Raw genomic sequence first — 19,037 nt, 5'->3', positions numbered from 1 at the left:
AAGTACATCTATGACAATCCTATAGGTAGCATCATACTTAATGGTGAAAAGCCAACACTTTGCCCCCTAACATTGACAACAAGGCAAGGATGTCCACTTTCACCGCTCTATTCAACGTTTAACCAGAGGCCCTAGCAAGTGTTAACAAGGCAAGAAAAATAAATGAGGGAATTCCCTGGCAGCCCAGTGGTTAGGACTCCGCGCTTCCACTGCCATGGGCCCAGGTTCAATCCCTGGTCAGGGAACCGCGATCCCGCAAGCTGCGCGGTGCAGCCACATTAATTAATTAACTAATTAATTAGAAAAGAAAAAGAACTGAAAGGCACACAGACGGAAAGGAAGGGGTGAGACTGTCTTTATTTGCAGATGAAATGATTGTGTGCATAAACTGTCCCAAGGTATCCACCAAAAAACTAGAGCTAAGGTGTGAGTGAGAGCCAAGGCCACAGAATGCAAAGCCAATATACAAAACTCAGTTGTGTTTCTATACGCTGTCAATGATCAACTAGAAAACGAAATAAAAATACCATTTACAATAGCGTCAAAATCCATAAACCAGGGAAAACTTAACAACCTGTGAAAGTACTGCTGGGTAGTAGTGTTGTGGATCTGCCGCCAGCATGGTGGCTTGATGGGAATGGAAACAAGAACCTCCAGAGGACCTGCGGGTGGGAGGCTAGGGTCTGGGTTTGGACAGTCAAGAACACCGAGATGAGAAGCACTGGAAAAGCTCAAGGCTTTCAGTGCCACAAAGCCTACAAGTACAGCCAGCGATCAAAGTGTACGTATTTATTACTCCAGGACGACTTGGACTTCACCAGTGCCTAGCTTCGCGGGGCATGTAGTGTGACTCGTGATCGCAGACACAAAATCATCCGAAGCCTGTGCTACAGCCCTGGGCTACTCTCAGAGACACTCAGTTACACCAACGCCGACTTGCTTCCACAAACGTGAGTCCCATTTTCATTTTCCTTCCTCTCTGTCTTGCTGCCAACTTCCTGCTGTCTTGGGGCTTCTCACTGTCTGGGTAACACAAGGTTTGGGCCTAGCCAAACCTGGGGTAGTGGCCCCTCTGTCACGAGCAGTGCCCGGGCCTGAGGCTGAGCCTGTGGCCTCTGGAGCCCGACCTGGCTCGGTGGCCTGTTAGGCTGGCTCCCGGCTCCCTGGGGAAGCCTGCGGACGCTGGCCTGCCGGGAGGCGCTGCTGCACTCGCTGGGGCCTCTCAGAACTCCCGCTTCTAGCTAGTGGACTGAACCACGGGACGGCCACAGCTCACTTTCCCCTTCCCAATTACAAGCAGCTGGGAGGGCCCCTGGCCTCATCGGTTCCCGTCATCAGAGTGGCTGCTTTTCCCCAGGGCTTCAGCAAGGTCGGAAAAGAAGGGCTAAGGGCTGCTGCTGTAGGCCTGGGCTGCAGAAGCCCCGCCCAGCTCTCAGGGGAGCTGGCGCCCCGCTAGTCCCACTGGACCACTCACCTCTCCTCCTTGGCCTGTGTGGCCAGCAGCCTTCAGACCTGCCCTCCTCCCCGCCACCGGCCCCTCCAACGACATCGGCTTTCCTCTCCCGCGAATGCTGGCCTCAAGGCAGGCTGTTGAGATGTCCTGCCCTACTGACAGCCAGCCGCAGCCGGCCTGGGGGGCCCTGAGCCCTGCCTGTGCCCACGCCCCAAGAGCAGCAGGGCCACCACCTGCCCTCCTCCGTGAGGACGGAGCCCCCAAGGCTGCCGAGGGTTCGCGAGCTGTGAGAACTTCCAACCGTGAGAACTTTGACTTCTGGGTTTAGGGATCTGACCAGGCGGCAGTTCAGCTCTGAAACTCATCACTCTCTTCGGGCCCCTGCCTGTTCCCGTGCTCCAGGCCCAAGTCTGCAGAGGGGGGAAGAAATGCCAGTCGGTTAGCAAACGGGGGAGGCACTCGAGGGCTGGGCTGCGCTTCCCCCTTGCTCCTGGGGCGCTCTCTGGAATGGAACGTAGCTGTGGGGGCTGCCTGTGTTCTGGGAGCACGGGGGCTGCTGCCACCCCCAGGCTAAGGGAAGGTGCGTGTCGTCAGGAGGAGGAGAGCGAGCCGGGACAGGGCTGTACCCAGAATACACGATGTCCCAAAGGAGGCGTGGGGGCCGGCCGGGCTCCCGGCCGCCGTTCGAGGGGGTGACGGGCTCGGGGAGCGGGGGCCCTATCTGGGCCCCAGCAGAACGAAGGCTCCGAGTGGCCCAGAGGCCAGCCGCCCGGCCGCAGAGCACAGTCCTGGGGTACCTGGGAGGGAGCTAGATGACAGCAGCTGCAGGCTGTCTAGGACCCCATCCTCGTACAAGGCCAGCTTCTGCAGCATCTTCTGTCGCGCCGGGTTGATGACAATCTGGGGGGGTAGTGGCGACGTGGAGCCGCCCAGGAGCGGTCCTGGGGTGGAAAGAGGGCCCACTGAGCCACAGGGGCCGATGGCCCTGGAACGCCCTGCTGACACTTCTGGCCCCATGAGCCTTCCCGGTCCCCAGCCCAGCTCCCTGCCCTTCGGAAGGACAGAGGCCCTCAGCGCTCTGAGAGCGGGGCCTGGAAGGGGCCGTGCTAGGGCCCTGGCTAGCTGCTGGGCCTGGAGCCCGGTCCTGGACTGGGCCTTCCTTGCCCCCAGCTTTTGGGGAGCAAGGTCCTGGCCTCTCCTCAGCCAGCTGAGGCCGCGGTCTGGGGAGATGAGACGGCACGGGACCGTCCTCTGTGGGCCTTTCCAAGGCCGGGTGGGGGGCCTCCCCGAGACAGTGGCCTGGAACTTGCTAAGGACACAGGGAGCTTAACGGTAGGCCCCAGTTCTCTCCTCCCAGAAGGCCGGGGGTGGGGAAGATGGGGACTGCCACCAAAGGAGGCCGCTGGTCCCTCTTCTGGGCACGTGTCCCCAGGTACCTTCCACAGCTGTGGGCTGGAGCCCCGGGCTGCTCCCCCAGCTCGACTGTCTGGTGGCATCCCCTTGAGTACAGCCAGCCTGTCCGAGGGGTGCTGGCGCCCACACGGCGGCCCCTGGGCCAGGGCTGCCTGGCCGGGCTGGGCCCGGGGGGCAGCTCGGGGTCAGGTGCCAGGAATGCAGGGCAGCAGATAGGCCGGACATGCTCTCGTCGCTCTCCACGGGCTGGTTGGCGCCTTTCTGCAGCCGCTCTGGAGCCTGGGCCAGGGCTCCCGAGGGCGCCGCCAGGGGCTGCCATGGGCTGGCACCGCTCAGGGTACTGCCAGTGGTGGACACGTAGGAGTTCTCCTGAGGGGAAGGGGGGCTGCGGCTGGTGGCCTCTGGCTCCAGAGACGGCCCTGCCACTGCCGCCTGCAGCGTCTCCAGCTTCTGGTACGCCTGCGAGGAGGGAGAGGGGCTCTCAGGGCGAGTGGTCCTCACAGAAGGTGGTCAAACTGCACAGCGGCTCCGGGTCAGGGATGAAGAAGAGAGTTGTAGCCAGCAAAGCTAAGGACTTAGAATGGCTTCCCTCTGTCTTCTAGGAAGCGAACCTCGCTGCCCTGGTGCCCTCGAATGGGGCTTCTTCCTCTTCTCAGAGACAGAGAGGTGGGTGATGGGGAGGGGACTCAAAAAGTTAGGTGCAGTGGCACAGCACAGCCAGAAGGGGGCGCAGTAAAAAGCCTCTCGCCTCCCTCTGTGTACCAGGCGGGGTTCAGTGGAGCTCCGGCCACTCCTAGCAGAAGCACAGGCAGGCAAGGCACATTTGGAGACTTCCTCCAGAAAGAGGTCTGCGAGGGGCTGTGTCTGGCTCCCTACACGGCAGTGCCAGGAATGTGGCATTTCCAGCAGGCCACGGTCTCCCACGGGTGGCTGGCATCTCAGCTGCTTCCCTTCCCCCTGCCTCACAGGCCTACCTGGGTCATGGCGGGTCTCCTCTTGGCCCGGCGGTGCAGGCAGCAGCAAGCCAGCTGGCCCAGGGCCAGGCCCAGCTCTGGTGGGCACGGCCCAGGCCTGGGGTCCAGGTGCTTCTTGTAGATCTGGGTGGCGATCGGGGCGGCCCAGGCATCTGCAGCCAGACCTGCTTGGAGTGTGGTCTGGGTGCTTTTCAGGGCCAAACCAGCCTCCTCGGCTTCCTCTTCAACCAGGTCTTTCTGCGGGACACGTAACGTGAGTGTGGTCACCGGGGGCCGTGCCTTCTGCTGCGACCCCCAGACCCTCGTCGCTGGTGGCCCAGGCCCCAGGGATCCAGCTACACACACAGCACCCGGGCCCGCTTTCACAGAGCTGACTTCCTGGGAGGGGAGAGACGCCGACATGCCTCTTAACCAATGGAAACTGCGGTAGGGAGGCCCACGGGGCTTTCAACTGGGGCCCAAGCAAGTGACACTTCAGCGGGGGATCTAAAGGGATGAACTAGCCGGGGAGGGCGGAGCCGAGAGGGGTGGGAACAGGACCAGAGGCCACCTTGAGTTCTGAGAGGGGAGGGACTGGCAGGAAAGACTGGGGTTGGGTGGGGGGTTGGCCTTTCAGGCAGAGGGAAAGGCTCTTACAAAGGCCCTGGGGCAGGCATCGGGGAGTCGGCCCGAGTCTGGGGGGCAGGTGAGGGGGCTTCCACAGCCTCCTCATGGTTACGGAAACTCGCTTTGGCTGTGGCACAGAGAACCAGCGGTCAGGCCCGAGGGGTGTGGTGCGCTGCTCCGGGCGGGCGGAGCGGCCCACGTGGAGGAGGTCTCCTGTTTGGCTGCCCGGCTCTGGCACAGACCCACCAAGACCCGGCAACGGACAGAAATAGCCCCAAGCCCGGGGCGGAAGGCCAGGAAACACAGCAGCTTGTAAAGCGTGAAGCACACGCGCCAACCGAGCAGACGGGCCTGGCGAGGAGCTGGGCTCCTGGCTCCAGGTCAGGCCCCGGGCAGCTTGGACCCGCTCCACAGCACTCGGGAGGGCTTCTCAGAGGCGGCCGCATTCTCTGCCACAGCCTCTCCCGTCCCCACGCGCCCACCCGGTTCTGTTTTCCACTGTGGCTGGCACCCTCCTCGCCCGCCCCCAGCCCAGGCGGGGTCTGGAAGGGCCCACGGCATCCAAGAGGACAGACAGGTTTCTCCTCGGCAAGGTAAATGAAGCCGTCTGGGGCCCTGCCTATTTTCAACGATGAGTCAGCAACGGCAGAGGCTGGCTCCCATGGGGCACTGCGTTCCAGATCATTCCGCCCTCCAGGTCTACGCCTGTCTGTCGCCCAGAGCAGCACCTCCCGGCCCACCTTCCTCCCTGCCCTGCCTCAGGAGGCTCACCAGATACTTGGTCTGGGCACCGTGCATCCTCACAGCCCGCTGGCCGGTCAGGGTCTCCAGCACCACCTGGAGAGAGGACAGGCTGGAGGGCGCGGCAGGCAGGCCCACTGCGGGGGGGAGGGGTGCACAGTGGATGGGGACGCCCAGCTGGGCGTGGACCGGGGCTGACAGGGGCACATCCCTCAGACAGGCACACGAGGACCGACTCTCAGCAAGGACAGAGCCGCAGCCGTGGGACTAAAGCTCTGGCGGTTGGGAGGGCCCACTTGAAACAAAAGAATTCAAAACTACAAACGTGAAACGAGGTGCGGGACCGAGGAAGTGGCCTGCGCCGGGGAGGGCAGGGCCCTGGAGCTGAAGCTTCATCACAGGGCCCAGTGGCTCACCACGCCGAAACTGAAGGTGTCGGTCTCCACAGCCAGCCTCCCCGTCTTGATGTACTCCTCGGGCAGGTACGCCAGGGTGCCACGCACAGTCCGAGTCTGGGCCACAGTGCTGCTCCGGCTGGGGTTGGCGCCTGCAAACCGGCTGAGACGGGCCAGGCCGAAGTCTCCCAGTTTGGGCATCAGTCTCTCATCCAGAAGGACGTTGGAACTTGGGGAGGGAAGAGAGTGGTGTGGGCCCAGCCTTGGCCCTGGCCCACTCCGTGACCCCCCCCCCCCCCACCTGCCTGGTCCTGACAAAATCAGACTGCAGACAGTGGCCGGTGCGCCTGAGCGTTCCAGCCACCTGGGGCTCCGAGCACGTGGCCCCCAGAGCACCCTCACACGGTTCAGCCCCCGTTCATCGGTGGGGCCCGTCGTTGGCCTCTGCTTCCACACCTGTCCCACACCGGGTACTCAGTGACCCAGAGCCCCCAGCCCTGACATCCCCAACCTGAGTCTCGAGCGGGAGAGGGTAGGCCCACTCTCATGGGGGGCGCTCAGGGCAAGGCTTCTTGGGCCCAGTGGGCCGTGGCGAGCAGGCACCACGGCTCCCTGCCGGCGGAAGGTTTGGGAGCGTGACCCCTTGCCGTAGACTATGTTCCTGCCACTCTGAGAGGCCCCGGGGGCCTGGCTGTGTCCCCTCCTCACCTCTTGACATCTCCGTGGATGAGGCTGGGGCTGTCTTGATGTAAAAACTGAATTGCCCGGGCCGTGCCCAGAAGGATGTCCAGTCGCTGAGGCCAGGAGAGAGGAGGCCAGGTCTGGGTCTGGAAGGGCAGAAGGAGCAAAGGGGCAGAGGGGAGGCTGCGGGCCACTGTTCTTTGACCCCCATCCTTCCCTCCACCTGTCACCAAGGGGTCTGGACGAGCAGTTGACTCTCTGGGCCTCAGTTTCCCCTTCTGGAAAACGAGGAGCAAAGTCTCCATGAGCTACTTCAGAAGAGGGTGGCGACTAAGCTCCCGCGGTGCTCTCTCTGCACAGCGCACGGGGCTGGGATCATGCCCTGGGGACCCCCCACAGGCTCTGGCAGTCCTGGCTCTGGGGTGATCAGGATGTCGTCGGAGGCTCTTTCCCCGCCTCCCCGCACACAGCACGCTTATCCTGAGCCCTTCAGCGTGAGGTTAGAGGTGCTCCTGCCCTGTGTTCGGTTAGCCCTTGCGTCTTGTGGGTGCCTCCCTAGATGGGGCCCCGGTGCTGTCTATCGCCTCCTTCCCTCAGGGCAATGCTGACGCGACCCTTCCGCTACCCTGCTTGCAAAGGGCAGAAGCCCAAGTCAAGCTATTCCGAGTCCAGAACCCCCTTTCAGAGGCACCACGAGCCAGGCTTCTGGGCATGCGGGAGCAGCAGGGAGGGGCCCCGCTCGCAGAGGCCGAGAGCCCAGGCCCCGTGTCCCGCTCTGCCCGGGTGCCAAGTGTGATGCAACGTGCCAGCCTAGGTACGGCTACCTGGACATGGAGGCGGTCTTCCAGGGAGCCGTTGGGCAGGAAGCCATAGACAAGGCAGTAGAAGCCACTCTGAGCACAGTAGCCAGCAAAGTCCACGATGTTCGGGTGACGAAACCTGCTTGGAAAAGTGGGGTCTGAGCACTTTGGCCCCCAGCATCCACCACGCCTTCCATCTGACCATCGTGGGGACAGTCCCTGCCGTTTCCTCAGCTAGCCTGAGCCTGGCAGGCTTTGGGAGACCAAGGGAGCCAGGTGCGTGACACACGGTCCTGGCGGGCCTCTCCCGCTGCCCGCACCAGGAGGGACACCACAGGCTCACCGTGACAGCTGCTCCACTTCGGTCCGAAAGCTCTGCTTCACCGTGGTCCACTCCAGGTCTGCCTCCTGTTTTGGGCCCAGAACAAGCAAGGGGCGGGGGCCTTGGACTGGGAAATCAGAGGGCTGAAGGAGCCGTGTGGGGTAGTGGGGGGAGGACCAGAAAAGTGAGGGTCGGCTAACAGCCTTCCAGAGCCTTTGCCTGGACGCTACACACACCTCCTTTAGCCTCTTCACAGCATATACCGTGTTCCTCATCACAGCCCGGTACACACACCCAAAGCCGCCCTCCCCGATCTTCAGCTCCTCTGAGAAGTCGTGGGTGCCCTGGCAAATCTCATGGAGGGGCCAGCAGAAAGAGGAGTGGGCCCCCTGCAGGATGGACGCTGGGCTCTCTGGGCTCCGCTGTGGGAAGAAACCCCAGATCAGGCGAGGTCCCGCCTCCTCCCCTCTGCCTAGCCCACCCCTGCTGGTCTGGCTGGGGCTCCCCGGGGTACCAAAGGCTGCCTTCTCATCGCTTGTCTCAAACCTCTGGGTGGAGGCAGGACCCACCTACCTTGATACAGGAAGGGGCTGCCGATGGCAGTGGTGGCTGGAGGGCAGCAGGGCTTGGGACAGGGCCGAGCTCAGGGTCAGAATGAGTCTGGGAGCCTGGAAGAGCTTCATAAAGACACCAGTGAGAGGCAGACAGAGACCAGTGGCCGGATCTACAGCCGTGGCCAGTGTCAAGGGGCTCCTTTCCTCCGGTTCATCAGGCCAACCCCCGGGAGCAGCCTTACCTGGGGAGAGGAGGGTGGAGGCCGACGAGTGCAACTTCTGGGGGCTGGGGGCCGCGGCCTCAGAAGGTGCAGAGATGCTGTTAGGCCTCGGGGCGGTGGCGCTGGGGGGCAGAAGCGGGGCGGGAGGGTGCCCTGGGAAGCAGAGGAAGGAAAGGGCTGTTAGGCCCAGGCGAAGGGGGGGGGGGGATGAGCTCCAGGGGAGGCCCTGGGCGGCCCCTCTCCCGAGGTCCTGGGGGTTCTGGGGGTCCCAGGGGCTCCGGGGCCGCGCGCTCACATGCCGTGATGATGTCCCGCGCGCGGAGCAGCTGCAGGTGCGTGAGGATGCGCACGAGGTCGGCCACGCGGGCGTTGCGGTTGATCCAGGGCCACAGGACGCTGGCCGTGCGCTGCCCGGAGCGCTCGCATAGCCGCAGCTCGGTCTGGTCGCGTACGATCAGGGCGGCTGCGGGGCGGGGGTGCGTCAGGCCGGGGCGTCCGGCCCCCGCGCGCCCCCCGCCCCGCCCCCGCCGGCCCGCCACCACCCACCGAACTGGCACCAGTCGGCGGGCTCCAGGGCGTCCATCACTTTGTAGAAGCGGCACATGACCCAGGGCGGCACCTCGTACAGGAAGTGCTGGGCGCCGGGGACCGCGGGGTCTCCCGGGCCCGGCCCCCCGGCCATGGCCGCCGCCGCCGCCGCCGCCGCCGCCGCCGCCGCCGGGCCGGGGCCTCTCGGGGCCGCGGCGGGCGCGAGCCTCGGCCGGCCGAGTCCGCGGACACTGACTCACTTCCCCTTTAAGCCGGCCTCGTGCGTCGCCCGGAGGGGCGGAAGGGGCGGTGCCCGGGCCCTCCGCCAGGTCGCCCGCCGCCGCCGCCGTCACGAGCCCCGGCCACACGGGGGCGCCGCGCGCGGTCACTCCCAGCGGAGGCAGCGCCCCTGGGCCCGGCGAGGAGGGCGGGGCGGGGCGGGGCAGGCTGCCGGGAGGAGGAGCCGTCTGAGCAGGGCCCCGAGGGCTGGAGGAGAGCGGTTCTCGGCCCGGGGACGACGGGCACAGCGCAGGCGTTCCAGAAAGGCTAGAAGCGGGCCTTGTGAGAGACGCTGGGAGGTCCTCTTCGGAAGTTTCGGTTTCATGCGGGAGGCTGTGGAGAGTGGTCAAGAGATCCAGGTGGGACAGGGTCAGATGGTGTCACACGAAGGCTCCCCGGCTGACTCCCCTCAGCTGGCCGTGAGGCTGGGTGCAGGAAGAACGGTCTGGAAGCTCAGAGCATCTCCACCCACCTCCTGGGCCCTGGATCCCATCTTTTCCGCTCCTTCAGGAACCTGCTCCAGCGATTGTTAGGTCTTTGCAGTACCTGCCATCTTTCCTTCTTCGCTGGCTCCTTCCCACTAGCACATAAAACGTGTTTACATGTCTTAGAAACAGGCTTTCAGCTCTGGCTGTCCCTCCTCTCCTGTCACACGTGAGGACGGCAGGCTCCGGCTGCTCCCACTCTCTTTTCTGAAGCAGGCACCAAGCTCCGTTCCCGGCCTGACGTCTCCCCACCTTCGTCCCACCAGGCTCTGCAGCCGCTGACGTCTCTGGACTCTCTGTTCCCTACCCTGCTGCTGCAGCCACCATTTTCCTGTCACCCCCCTGAACTTCTCTGGAGTCCCTCTCTTCCCCGCAGGCCCACTGCCCCCTACTACCTCCTGCCTAGATGAACCTAGATCAACGGGCTTCCCAGAGGCTTCCCTGCCTCATCTCTGCCTGAGGGGCCTTCCTTAGGGACAAATCACTCCACACCGACTTCCTGCTTAAGACTTCCTGCTTAAGACCGTCCCTCGGTTCCCGAAGCCCTCCGATGGGATCCCGGCTTTTCTGCACGGCCTCCACCGTTGTCACGATGTGGCCCCTTCCTGCCCACCTCTGTCTGGCTCTTTGCACACATCAGCAGCCTTAAGCCATCCAGAACTCCTTGGGGTTCCAAGAATGCGCCGCGGCTCCCGCACCCACGAGTTTGCACCTATAGCTCCGTGGCCCTCACGCGAAGGTGGAGCTCAAGCAGCTCCTCAGGTAGGAGCTGGGTTGAGAGCCCCCGGGCCCCTCGGGCGGAGCTGCCCTCAGCCCCTGCTATGCCTGGTATCCCTGGTGCGTCCTTCTTCAGCCTCGGCACTCACCTGCCTCCCCCACCAGATGGGGGAAGACCCCCCCCCCCCCCAGAGCAGTAAGGGTGGCTTCCTCTTTTGTCTCTCCAACTGGATGCACGCTTGAAAGGCAGCAGGTCTTCCCTGGCCACCCCCCTTGCCCTCTGGATCCTGACCCCAGAGGGCTACTACCCCCCTCCCCGCCCCCAGGCTGTCCATCCACAGACTTATTTAAGGCTCTTTCCAGAAAACAGGTCCGCCCAAGATGGGCCTCCGTTGCAGCCTCTTCCTAGAAGCTGCAGCCAACGCCGGCCACTCCCAAAGAGGAGGCCAGCCACACCCTGAGCCCCAGTGGCTTCCCACGGGGACAGCCCTTACCGAGAGTACCAAGCCGAGGATGGGAAATTATTGGGCACGCACACACTGAGGGAACAGGCACTTGCTCGGTCCTACTTGCTCACTGCTGGACTGCAGCTCCTGGGACAGCCCTGGCACCCGAGGGATGCTCAGTATGCACACGGGGCGAATTTCAACCCTTCGTTTTAATGTTCCAGGCCAGGACTGTCTAGTGCTCCTCCTAGTAGGTGTGTCCACATGTGCCTGTGATTCTGGACTCTGAGCACCTGTCGTCCGCTCCAGGCCATCGACAGCCTGATGGAGGACGGCTGTGGGGATGCCGCCAGCTCCTGAGCGCCCACAGCCTCACGGGAAGCCAGGGAACACGGGCAGCCGGAGCCAGGTCAGCAGAGGCCATGGGAGGGTCTCAGGCAGGAGGCGCCAGAGGAGTCGGAGCTGGGGGTGAGGGGATGGGGGGTTTCCAAAAGCACCTTGGCACATCCAGGACGAGGGGATGGCCCTGCCCTGGCCCTCGGGGAGCCCCGAGAGGGGGCCGGTGCGGGGCGCAGGCTGCCTTTTCCTCCCGTGGCCGCCCCCGAAAGCGGCTGGCTTCTGCGTGTTCGGGGACAGCCAGAGTGGATCAGGAAATGCACCACCGTGCTGTCCTAGGAGCTGTCTGATAATGAAAGCCCAGACCTGGAGTCACTTTCACAGAGAGATTTATCGAGAATGCTAACAGCACAGGATACAGTACTTCCCAACAAAAGGTGCGAACGCGTCACTTAGAAAGGCATGCTGAGTATTCTTGGCTTTCACACGTATTAAAAAACTTACAAAAATAAAATAAAACTGCGTGCTGCCCATCTTTTCAAATAGTAAAAGAACCTTATGAAAAAATCACTTGATTTTACAACAAAAGACACAAACGGACATTTTTATGTAAATTTATAAGGCAAACTCTTTATATAATAAATAGGTTACAGGGATTCAGTGGGGGGGGGGGTGTTTTTGAAACGTATACAGGTACATTCAGACAGGTTTACTGAAATGGTACAAATTTCCTTAATAAATTGCCTTTTGTTTTTAAATATATCAGTGCTTTCAGTCATTTGGCTATACACAAAGAACCTTTTTTTGAACACTACAAAAAAGCAATCAATATTTTTTGTTTTTAAAACGACCTACTTATTTTTCTAAAGTAATTGTCCCAAAACACAAAAACTGAAGGTGAATGCGATAGAGGGCTTCTGGAGACATCTCCAGCCAAGTCTGTCCTGGGCGGCTCCCCACGCCCCACGCACACCTCTCCCGCCCTTGGTCAGGCTTCTGGGCTTCGGGGCTGGAGCCAGCTCCCTCTGCACAGGGCGACCTGTGTCCCTGCGACTCAGGAGGGGGCAGCAACCCTGCCTGGTTCTTCCCGCTCCTAAGCCCCATGCACAAATGGTCACTAGGGTCAGCACTGTCCTTGCCTTTCAGAGGAGGGGCCCCCCGGGCGCTAAGGGAGCACGCGTCTGTCCCTGTTCCATCAGCCCTAAACAATGGGAGGTAAACGGCTTCTTTGAGGAGGATCGGGTTTTGCCATGAAACAAGAAGGGGGTTTCTCATGTCCAAATTTTGCTGGGGATCGGATGACAGTAAAGGGAGTGCGCCCCCCTCCACCATCATCTTCTCGTCCAGGAAAGCAGGGGAATCGAGAGGTCACGTTAGTGTCGTGCACTGCGGGATGGGGTGGGATGTGATGATGGTGCCCTGAACAGTAATGCCCACCCTGAACAGTAATGCCCTGTCAACATACACCTGACCTGTGGCCACGGTGGAGGTCTCCAGGGAGATGGCCATCCTCTAGCTGAGCCCCGCCCCTCAGGCCCACCCCAGCCTTCTCCCACTGAGGCGAGGTTGGCTCTGCTCACACCCCTCCTGGCTCCCCTTGCAAGAACATCAACCTTGTCTGTCCTTAAAAAAAAATAATGATGCTAATAACCTGGCGTGGGGGCGGTGCGCAAAAGAATTCACTGAGTGGAATAAAACCTGGTTTTGCTCTGACTTTGCAAATGGCAGCACGTCAGCTATTCGGTCCGCTGGCTTTAGGCTCAACTTCTTTGGGTGGCTTCTGGCTGATCTGGGCAGGGGTTCTGTCTTTGGATCTCCCCTCCTGGGGAGAAAGGACAGACCCTCTCCTCTCAGTTACCATCCCCTCCCTCCGAATTCTTTTGTTTGTAAAGAAAAGGTGTCTAGAAGCATTTGTCTCTGGAACAATTACTTTAAACATGGTTACAATACAGACTTCAGTTCAAACACAGAAGAGATTTACTTCGCAAAGTTCCTTTCACCCACCAAAAATTACACAAATATAAGCCTCAACACCACAGTTAAGAGGACCAGTAGAGAGAACCTCATGTTTGGAACACAAAAGGAGAAATAAAAACCAAACCAAACCCAAACAGAAAAACCCCAGAGAGACGAGGGGAGCGTGGAGGAGGAGGGGGAGGAGCGCAAACACAGCACACGTTACAGTGTCCGGGTACACGGAGCCCAGCGCGAGGAGAGGGCTCGGCACACACTGAGTAACAGTCCTGGTGATATTTGGTCATGTATTCATCAACTACTGACTCTGGAGCGGCTGTTATTGATTGAAGCAGTGACAACTCAAACGGAAAAGGAGGCCTTGGTAGCAAGGGAAGGAGCAGGCTTCGAGTTCTGCAAGCCTTTTGCACTCCACCGTCCAGCTCCCCAGAAACACTGAACTGGGTGGGCCCTGCTGCGTCGGGCGGGCAGGGCGAGAGGTCACCGGGTGAGGCTAACTCGGCGCTGATTTCAGATCTCGGGCAGAAAGCATATGCGCGCAGATAACGCGGACACCCACCTGCGAGGCCGGACAGCAGCGGCGGCAGCCTCCTCTGCCCCCGGCCCCGGGCTGGGTGGGAGAGCAGGCAGGGACCCACCGCTAATACTGAACGAAGGCGGGGGCGAGCCCCCAGGCCGGGCCCGGAAGCTGCCCCTGCCCAGGTCCTCCGAGGGGCCCGAGGGGAGCCTGGCCACCCAAAGGGCCTACGAGTGTTTCTCTTTTGGATTCAGGCCTCAGAAGTAAGTAATGATGCGGGGAGGGAAGCTTTTGGCCCTGGTGATTATAATGCTCTCTGCTTTGGAAGAACAAGTTTCTGGATTTTTTTTTTTTTTGGTGTTTTTAATTACTTAAAAAAAATGATCAAAAAGAACTGTTACGGCTAAACTCTCTAGCAGATATTGCTCATTAAGAATTACAAAAGCAAATGCAATTACTCATAGGTTGGAGGAGAAGAGGAAGGGACATTTCTGGAGTCTTCGCTACCTCCTGGAGGGGACCCACTGAACCTCACGTGTGGTTCTGGGGTCCCTGGTGTTCTACCTGGTACGGCTCACACTTTCAGAGACAAGACACGGCCTTCTGCCTCCCCTCCAGCCCCCAGACTCGGCAGAGCGGGGGCCCTGCCGGTGGGGAGGCCTGCTGAGCCGGCTCTCCACATACCATCACTCGGACTGGGTCGCTGGAAGGCGTGGGGGGACCAGGCCACCCCCATGGACTCCAGCTGCCCCACCCAGAGATCGAAGGGGACCAGGCAGTGCCATTCCGGGCTTTGCCAGAGCCAGGGAGCACTCTTGCACCCACCCACTGAAATGAGCCGTCCCGCAGTGGCACCCTGGAGCCTCTCTCACAAGCTCGGGAGAAACAGTGCAAAACCCGGTGCTGCCCGGAGCCTCCTTCACTCGGCACTGGGAAGCCCTTGAAAGAAGCGAGGAAAGACCACAGATCTGCTTGGACCGAAGTGACCAGCAGACGGATTTGTCGGTTTTTTTTTGTTTTTTGTTTTTGGTTTTTTTTTTTTGTTTGTTTTTGTTTTTGTTTTTTGTGTTTTTTTTGTTTTTGTTTTTAAAATTTTCCCTTGTCCTATGCTATGGTTATCAGAAATATTGTAATTAAGCAACAGGTATAATTTTAACAGGTCTTCTTTTGTGTGTGGAGCCACAAGCAAAATGAGTTTATAACTGTGCAATATACAGATATATATATATAAAACTTCAACTGCTTTGTGTGTCTAGTCGGTGCATTAAATAAAAGGGACAGAAGAACTTAAAGCAAAACTAAAAGGCAAAACAAAAGCCCAGGATAGAAGAGACCAACAGGTCTATGCGCATAGTCTATAAGATACTGGATATAATCAGGGTCACCAGGAAGAACAGCTTTGTCACTTGACACACAAACACTGTGGGGAGAGGAACTACCAGTGGGCAGGGGCCAAAGCTTGTGGCCTTTTGATTTCATTTTCTCTCACTGCTGAGCAGGACCTGAGGAAAGGGAAGATAGAGGGGGACCCAGCACAGCAAAGGTAACTTGCAAGTTTCCCAAACGTTCTGAAACTCAAAGCTGGATTTCCCTCCGTGAGGGTCCTCGCCCCCGCCCTCCCTCTGCCCCGGGGGCGCCTGCGGGTGAGGGGCGGGGGGGCACACCCCTTCACCCAGGCCCCAAGAAGAGCAGAGCCGGGGGCTGTCCTTGGGGGCAGGCTGCACCGCAGGCAGAGGCTGGGGAAGAGACATCACCCTAGTTAGAACTTCTTTTTCCTGACAAATCAGCACTTGGGGTAGGCTCTGCGGAAATCAGAAAGGAGCAAGGAACAGGTGGTGCCGGGTAGCGAGAAGGTCACGGGCCTTCGGATTCACTGGTGAGCACTCTCCTTCCTTCCCACACCCAGAGCTGGGCTCCTGCAGCTTTGCAACAGGCAGGCCTTCTCCCAGGACCGGGTGGCAGCTGAGCCCTCAGGGACTGCTACCCACGGAGAGACGGGCTCTCCAGTGACACGAGGGCCCTAAGGCTCAGATCCAGCAGTTTCAGGCCGGATTCCCCTTCACCCGCAGCACTTGCCACACATTAGGCCAGGCTCCAAGTCCTGTTAGATCAGCGTTTTTGCAAAAGCTTGCTCTTATTCATTCAGACATCGAAATGTAGTTTCCTGCTAAATGTTTTTTAGGTCTTCCTTCTGAATTGTCGACAAGGGGTTTCAGTGTTCACTTTTTTCCCCTTTAACATGGAACTGTAGACCCTGGGGGAGGCAGTATCCTAGAGAATTGTTAACAATTACACTATGTTTTCTGAAGATTGACAGAGTTTCTAAAAGAGAAAGAAGCAAAAACCGAGACTCAACAAACCCCTCGAGTGGACGGGTTCACGGATGAAGAGAAGTGAGACGGGGCCCTTGCAGAGAGCAGCTAAGAGCCAGAACACGACGTGGCGGGGCCATCGGGCAAGAGAGCAGGGGCTCTACTACTAGGCCTGGTAACGTGGCCGTGCTCCCCCCCACCCCGGGGCCACTGGCCGGGACTCAGGGGACTGGCTAGGCCAATGCACACAGGGCTCTAGAGAGAGCTTACTTCCCGAGGTCTGGATGGCCTGGGCCACCCGTGTGGGAAACTCGCATCAGGAAACAATTTGGGGCCACAACCCTGCTAGGGATGGCTGGACAAAGCTAGAGCTGGTATCTGTGACCTCCCCTGGCCCCGTCACCCCAGAGAGCCTGGCAGGAACGCTCCGGAAAGGGGGCACAGAGCTCAGCTGCCAGGCTCCACTTGGGTTCCAGGAGATCCAGGTGGCCACACCTGGTGGATTCACTTCACACCCTCTGTTCCCTCCTGGGCTTGAGCTGCTTATTAAAAGTTACTTAAAATCCAGAGGTCCCGTCAGCTAAGGAAACTCCTTTCCCACTGGTTTGTTTGTTTCTGGCTAGTACCCTCCTTCACGATGGCCATCACGACGATGACAAGCTAGGCAGAGGGGCAAGCGACCACGTGGGGCTGTTCCAGGTCCCACCGCCACCATTTGTGGCCTCTAGCCTGGAATGCCACTGCTGAACAAGACTGGTGCCGGCACCGGCATGGGGTCTCAGGAGTAGAAGTCAGGTGCTGGCTGTGGCCGTTCCGGCGTCCCCGGGCCACCACCACGGCTTCCACTTTCTGGGGAGCTGAGGGGATGGGGCCCTTGGCTAGTTTGGCACTGACGGACTAGGGGCCGTGGCATTTCTGAGTGTCTCCTGTGCCTTTCGATACGGGAGTACAGCAGCAGCGGAAGGAGCTGAACTGGATGGAGCCTGGCTGTGGCCCAGTGTCCCCAGCTCACTGCAGTGTCAAGGCCAGCAACTACACTGGTTAGGACAAGCCCACCAATGGGCGGGGCGGGGCTGGGCCGGGCACGGTGGGAGGAGCTTGAGGACACACAGAATTCCATCAGGTGAGGAGGTAGTCACTAATAACCAGAATGAGGGCCGGGGAGACCGAATGTGACTCTGACCTAGCCCACGGGTGTCTGAAAGCTGTCGGTCAATTCCTGCCTTCTTTACACAGTCCCTAAGAGATGGCCCCCGATCTTCATGGTCTTCAAGTACACACAAAATCGAGGTCACACCCCCAAATTGGGCCAGACACAGCTGGTGAGAATTCCGTGGCTTAGGCCTTCCCTCCAACCTCCTGTCAACCTGACTCCAGGACAGAGGTGGTATGGGAGCTTCGGGGCCCCTGCCCAAAGGTGACTCACTAGTAATGCCTTTATTTGGGGAAGAGGGAATGTGGAAGAAAGGGGGGCGGGGAGAGAAAACCCTAAGGTGCCTCAGGCGCCACCTGCAGCCTTGAAACTCTAAGGGAAGAAGCCGGGAGTGAGGAAGGCTGCAGGTCGGGCCAGGCCCAAAGAAAATGACACTTGAAACTTTGTGTTCTCGACCACCAATGCCAGTCAGCCCCAGAATGAACTGTTATGGGTGAAAGGGGGGCAATGGCAGGCCCAGCTCTCTTTTGCCCAGGACCAGATGGTACCAAGCTGATGGGGAGGCCAGCTCTTGATACTGGTCCCAGGAGCCACATTTTACTGGACGAAAAGTGTAATTAATGCCTAAAAACCTGACCGAGCAAAAGAGATGGTGCCCCACGACAAACGGGCTGGACACCGTGCTCACGTGAATAAGAGTCCTCTGGGGGTTACCAGGAGTGCGAGGCCACTGCAGGGTCAGGAGCCTTTTGTCCTTGGAGGAAGAGGGATCCCGAAGGACTCTCCCCCTACTCCGACGCCCAGCCCTTCCTGGGGAGGAGTCATAAGTGAAGCCCGGAGGGTCGACAGCAGAGCAGGTTTGGTTGTGAGACTTGCTTCTGCAGCATCAAGAAATGGATACAAAAATGCTAGAAAGGCCAGCTACGACTCCACAAACAGAACGGGGCAAACTCCCTTGCTTCTAACCATTCTGGGAGAGACAGACATGTTTTTTTCTTAAGCTACTGATTGGAACTGTCAACTATAGGTCCTGATCACTAAGGACTGGCAAGGAAGTGCTAGACGGTTTCTAAGATGTTTCACTCCTTCATGGTTACACCGCAGTGAGGAAGCCAGGGGACAGTAACTGAAATACACGAGACAACACGCACTTGACAGTTCATGGCAGCAGCTCACATGGGACGTGCTTGTGGGTGTTTCTGGAAGCATAAGACTGCTGTCTCGTTTGCTACTTTGATAAGGTACTTCTCAGTTGGACAGATTTAGATAAGAGACATCTCTGTAAACACAGAAAAGGATATACCAATATGATGAAGATATGCAGTTAGATAAGGACTTCCTGAACAGAGGGTGAAAGCACGGGATCCTGAATTGAAACTGGTCAATGAACACCCCAAAACAAGCCCAAGCCTCTACGCGCCCACGCCACGGCCCTGGCGCACACGTGGAGATGCGCGAGGTACGAGCGCACCCCGTCTCCCGCAAGCAGAGGCCACACGGGGCCCGCGGAAAAGAACCTGTGCTCTGAGGAGCAGCAGTGGGGCGTCTGCACTTGCTCTGCCTGCCGCCCCGCCCGACCACCCCGCCCCTAGCCGGTCCAGCAGAGGCCAAGGTCAGGGCTGGGCCACTCAATGACACTGGCAGGCCACAGTGGGTCTCTGTGCTGCCCTTGGCTTCGAAATCCATATCCGGCCCAACTTCTCCCTCCCCCACTTCTGCTGAGTGGGAAGGTTGAGAAGGCCTGGGATCCGGGGTCTGACCAGGGAAGGGGACTCCTAGGAGAGCAAGACCTTGCCACTCCCTTGCCCCTCGGAGGCCGAGGCACACTAGGGCCAGGTGGATTTAGCAGAGCCTGGGGCTTCCTCAGGACTCAGAATGGGTGGGAGGGGGGCTGGGGCTGACGGCAGGAAGGCCAAGGGGGGTGAGTTCTGGGGCCCTGAGCTGACAGCGTCGGCTCAGGGTACAGTTGGGCACTGCGGCTGCCTGGAACAGAAGGGATGAGGGTGGGGGGAGGGGAAGAAATGAAAGGATGAAATGGAAGAAGGCAGAAATTGAAGGAGAGAAGAGAAACCAATCAGGAAGTCCTTATAAATTGCAGCAAACACTTAGAGTTTCGGAGCTTCGTGGGAA

The 19,037-nt window shown here is 59.6% G+C and overlaps 1 protein-coding gene across 3 annotated transcripts; it reads right to left on the bottom strand.

The window, feature by feature from the left end:
• Positions 1-338: 338 nt before the first annotated feature.
• On the bottom strand, positions 339-8,922 carry IRAK1 (interleukin 1 receptor associated kinase 1). 3 transcript variants are annotated; one of them, XM_033849918.2, is made up of 14 exons: positions 8,707-8,921; positions 8,456-8,623; positions 8,182-8,313; positions 7,959-8,062; positions 7,622-7,807; positions 7,407-7,471; positions 7,088-7,202; positions 6,291-6,409; positions 5,604-5,811; positions 5,218-5,283; positions 3,841-4,077; positions 2,890-3,325; positions 2,251-2,394; positions 339-1,863 (listed from the first exon to the last, which is right to left on the bottom strand). In XM_033849918.2, exons 1-14 carry the CDS (start codon positions 8,840-8,842, stop codon positions 1,802-1,804), a joined length of 2,178 nt encoding a protein of 725 aa, XP_033705809.1. In that variant the 5' UTR covers positions 8,843-8,921; the 3' UTR covers positions 339-1,801. The 3 variants fall into 3 exon arrangements, with proteins under 3 accessions (XP_033705809.1, XP_033705808.1, XP_073654970.1); XM_033849917.2 differs by having other exon boundaries at positions 7,407-7,807; positions 8,707-8,922; XM_073798869.1 differs by lacking the exon at positions 7,622-7,807.
• Positions 8,923-19,037: the final 10,115 nt, after the last annotated feature.

Source organism: Tursiops truncatus, chromosome X, assembly GCF_011762595.2.
Source record: "Tursiops truncatus isolate mTurTru1 chromosome X, mTurTru1.mat.Y, whole genome shotgun sequence".
Taxonomy (NCBI): domain Eukaryota; kingdom Metazoa; phylum Chordata; class Mammalia; order Artiodactyla; family Delphinidae; genus Tursiops; species Tursiops truncatus.
This window is presented reverse-complemented; position numbering and strand designations above follow the sequence as displayed.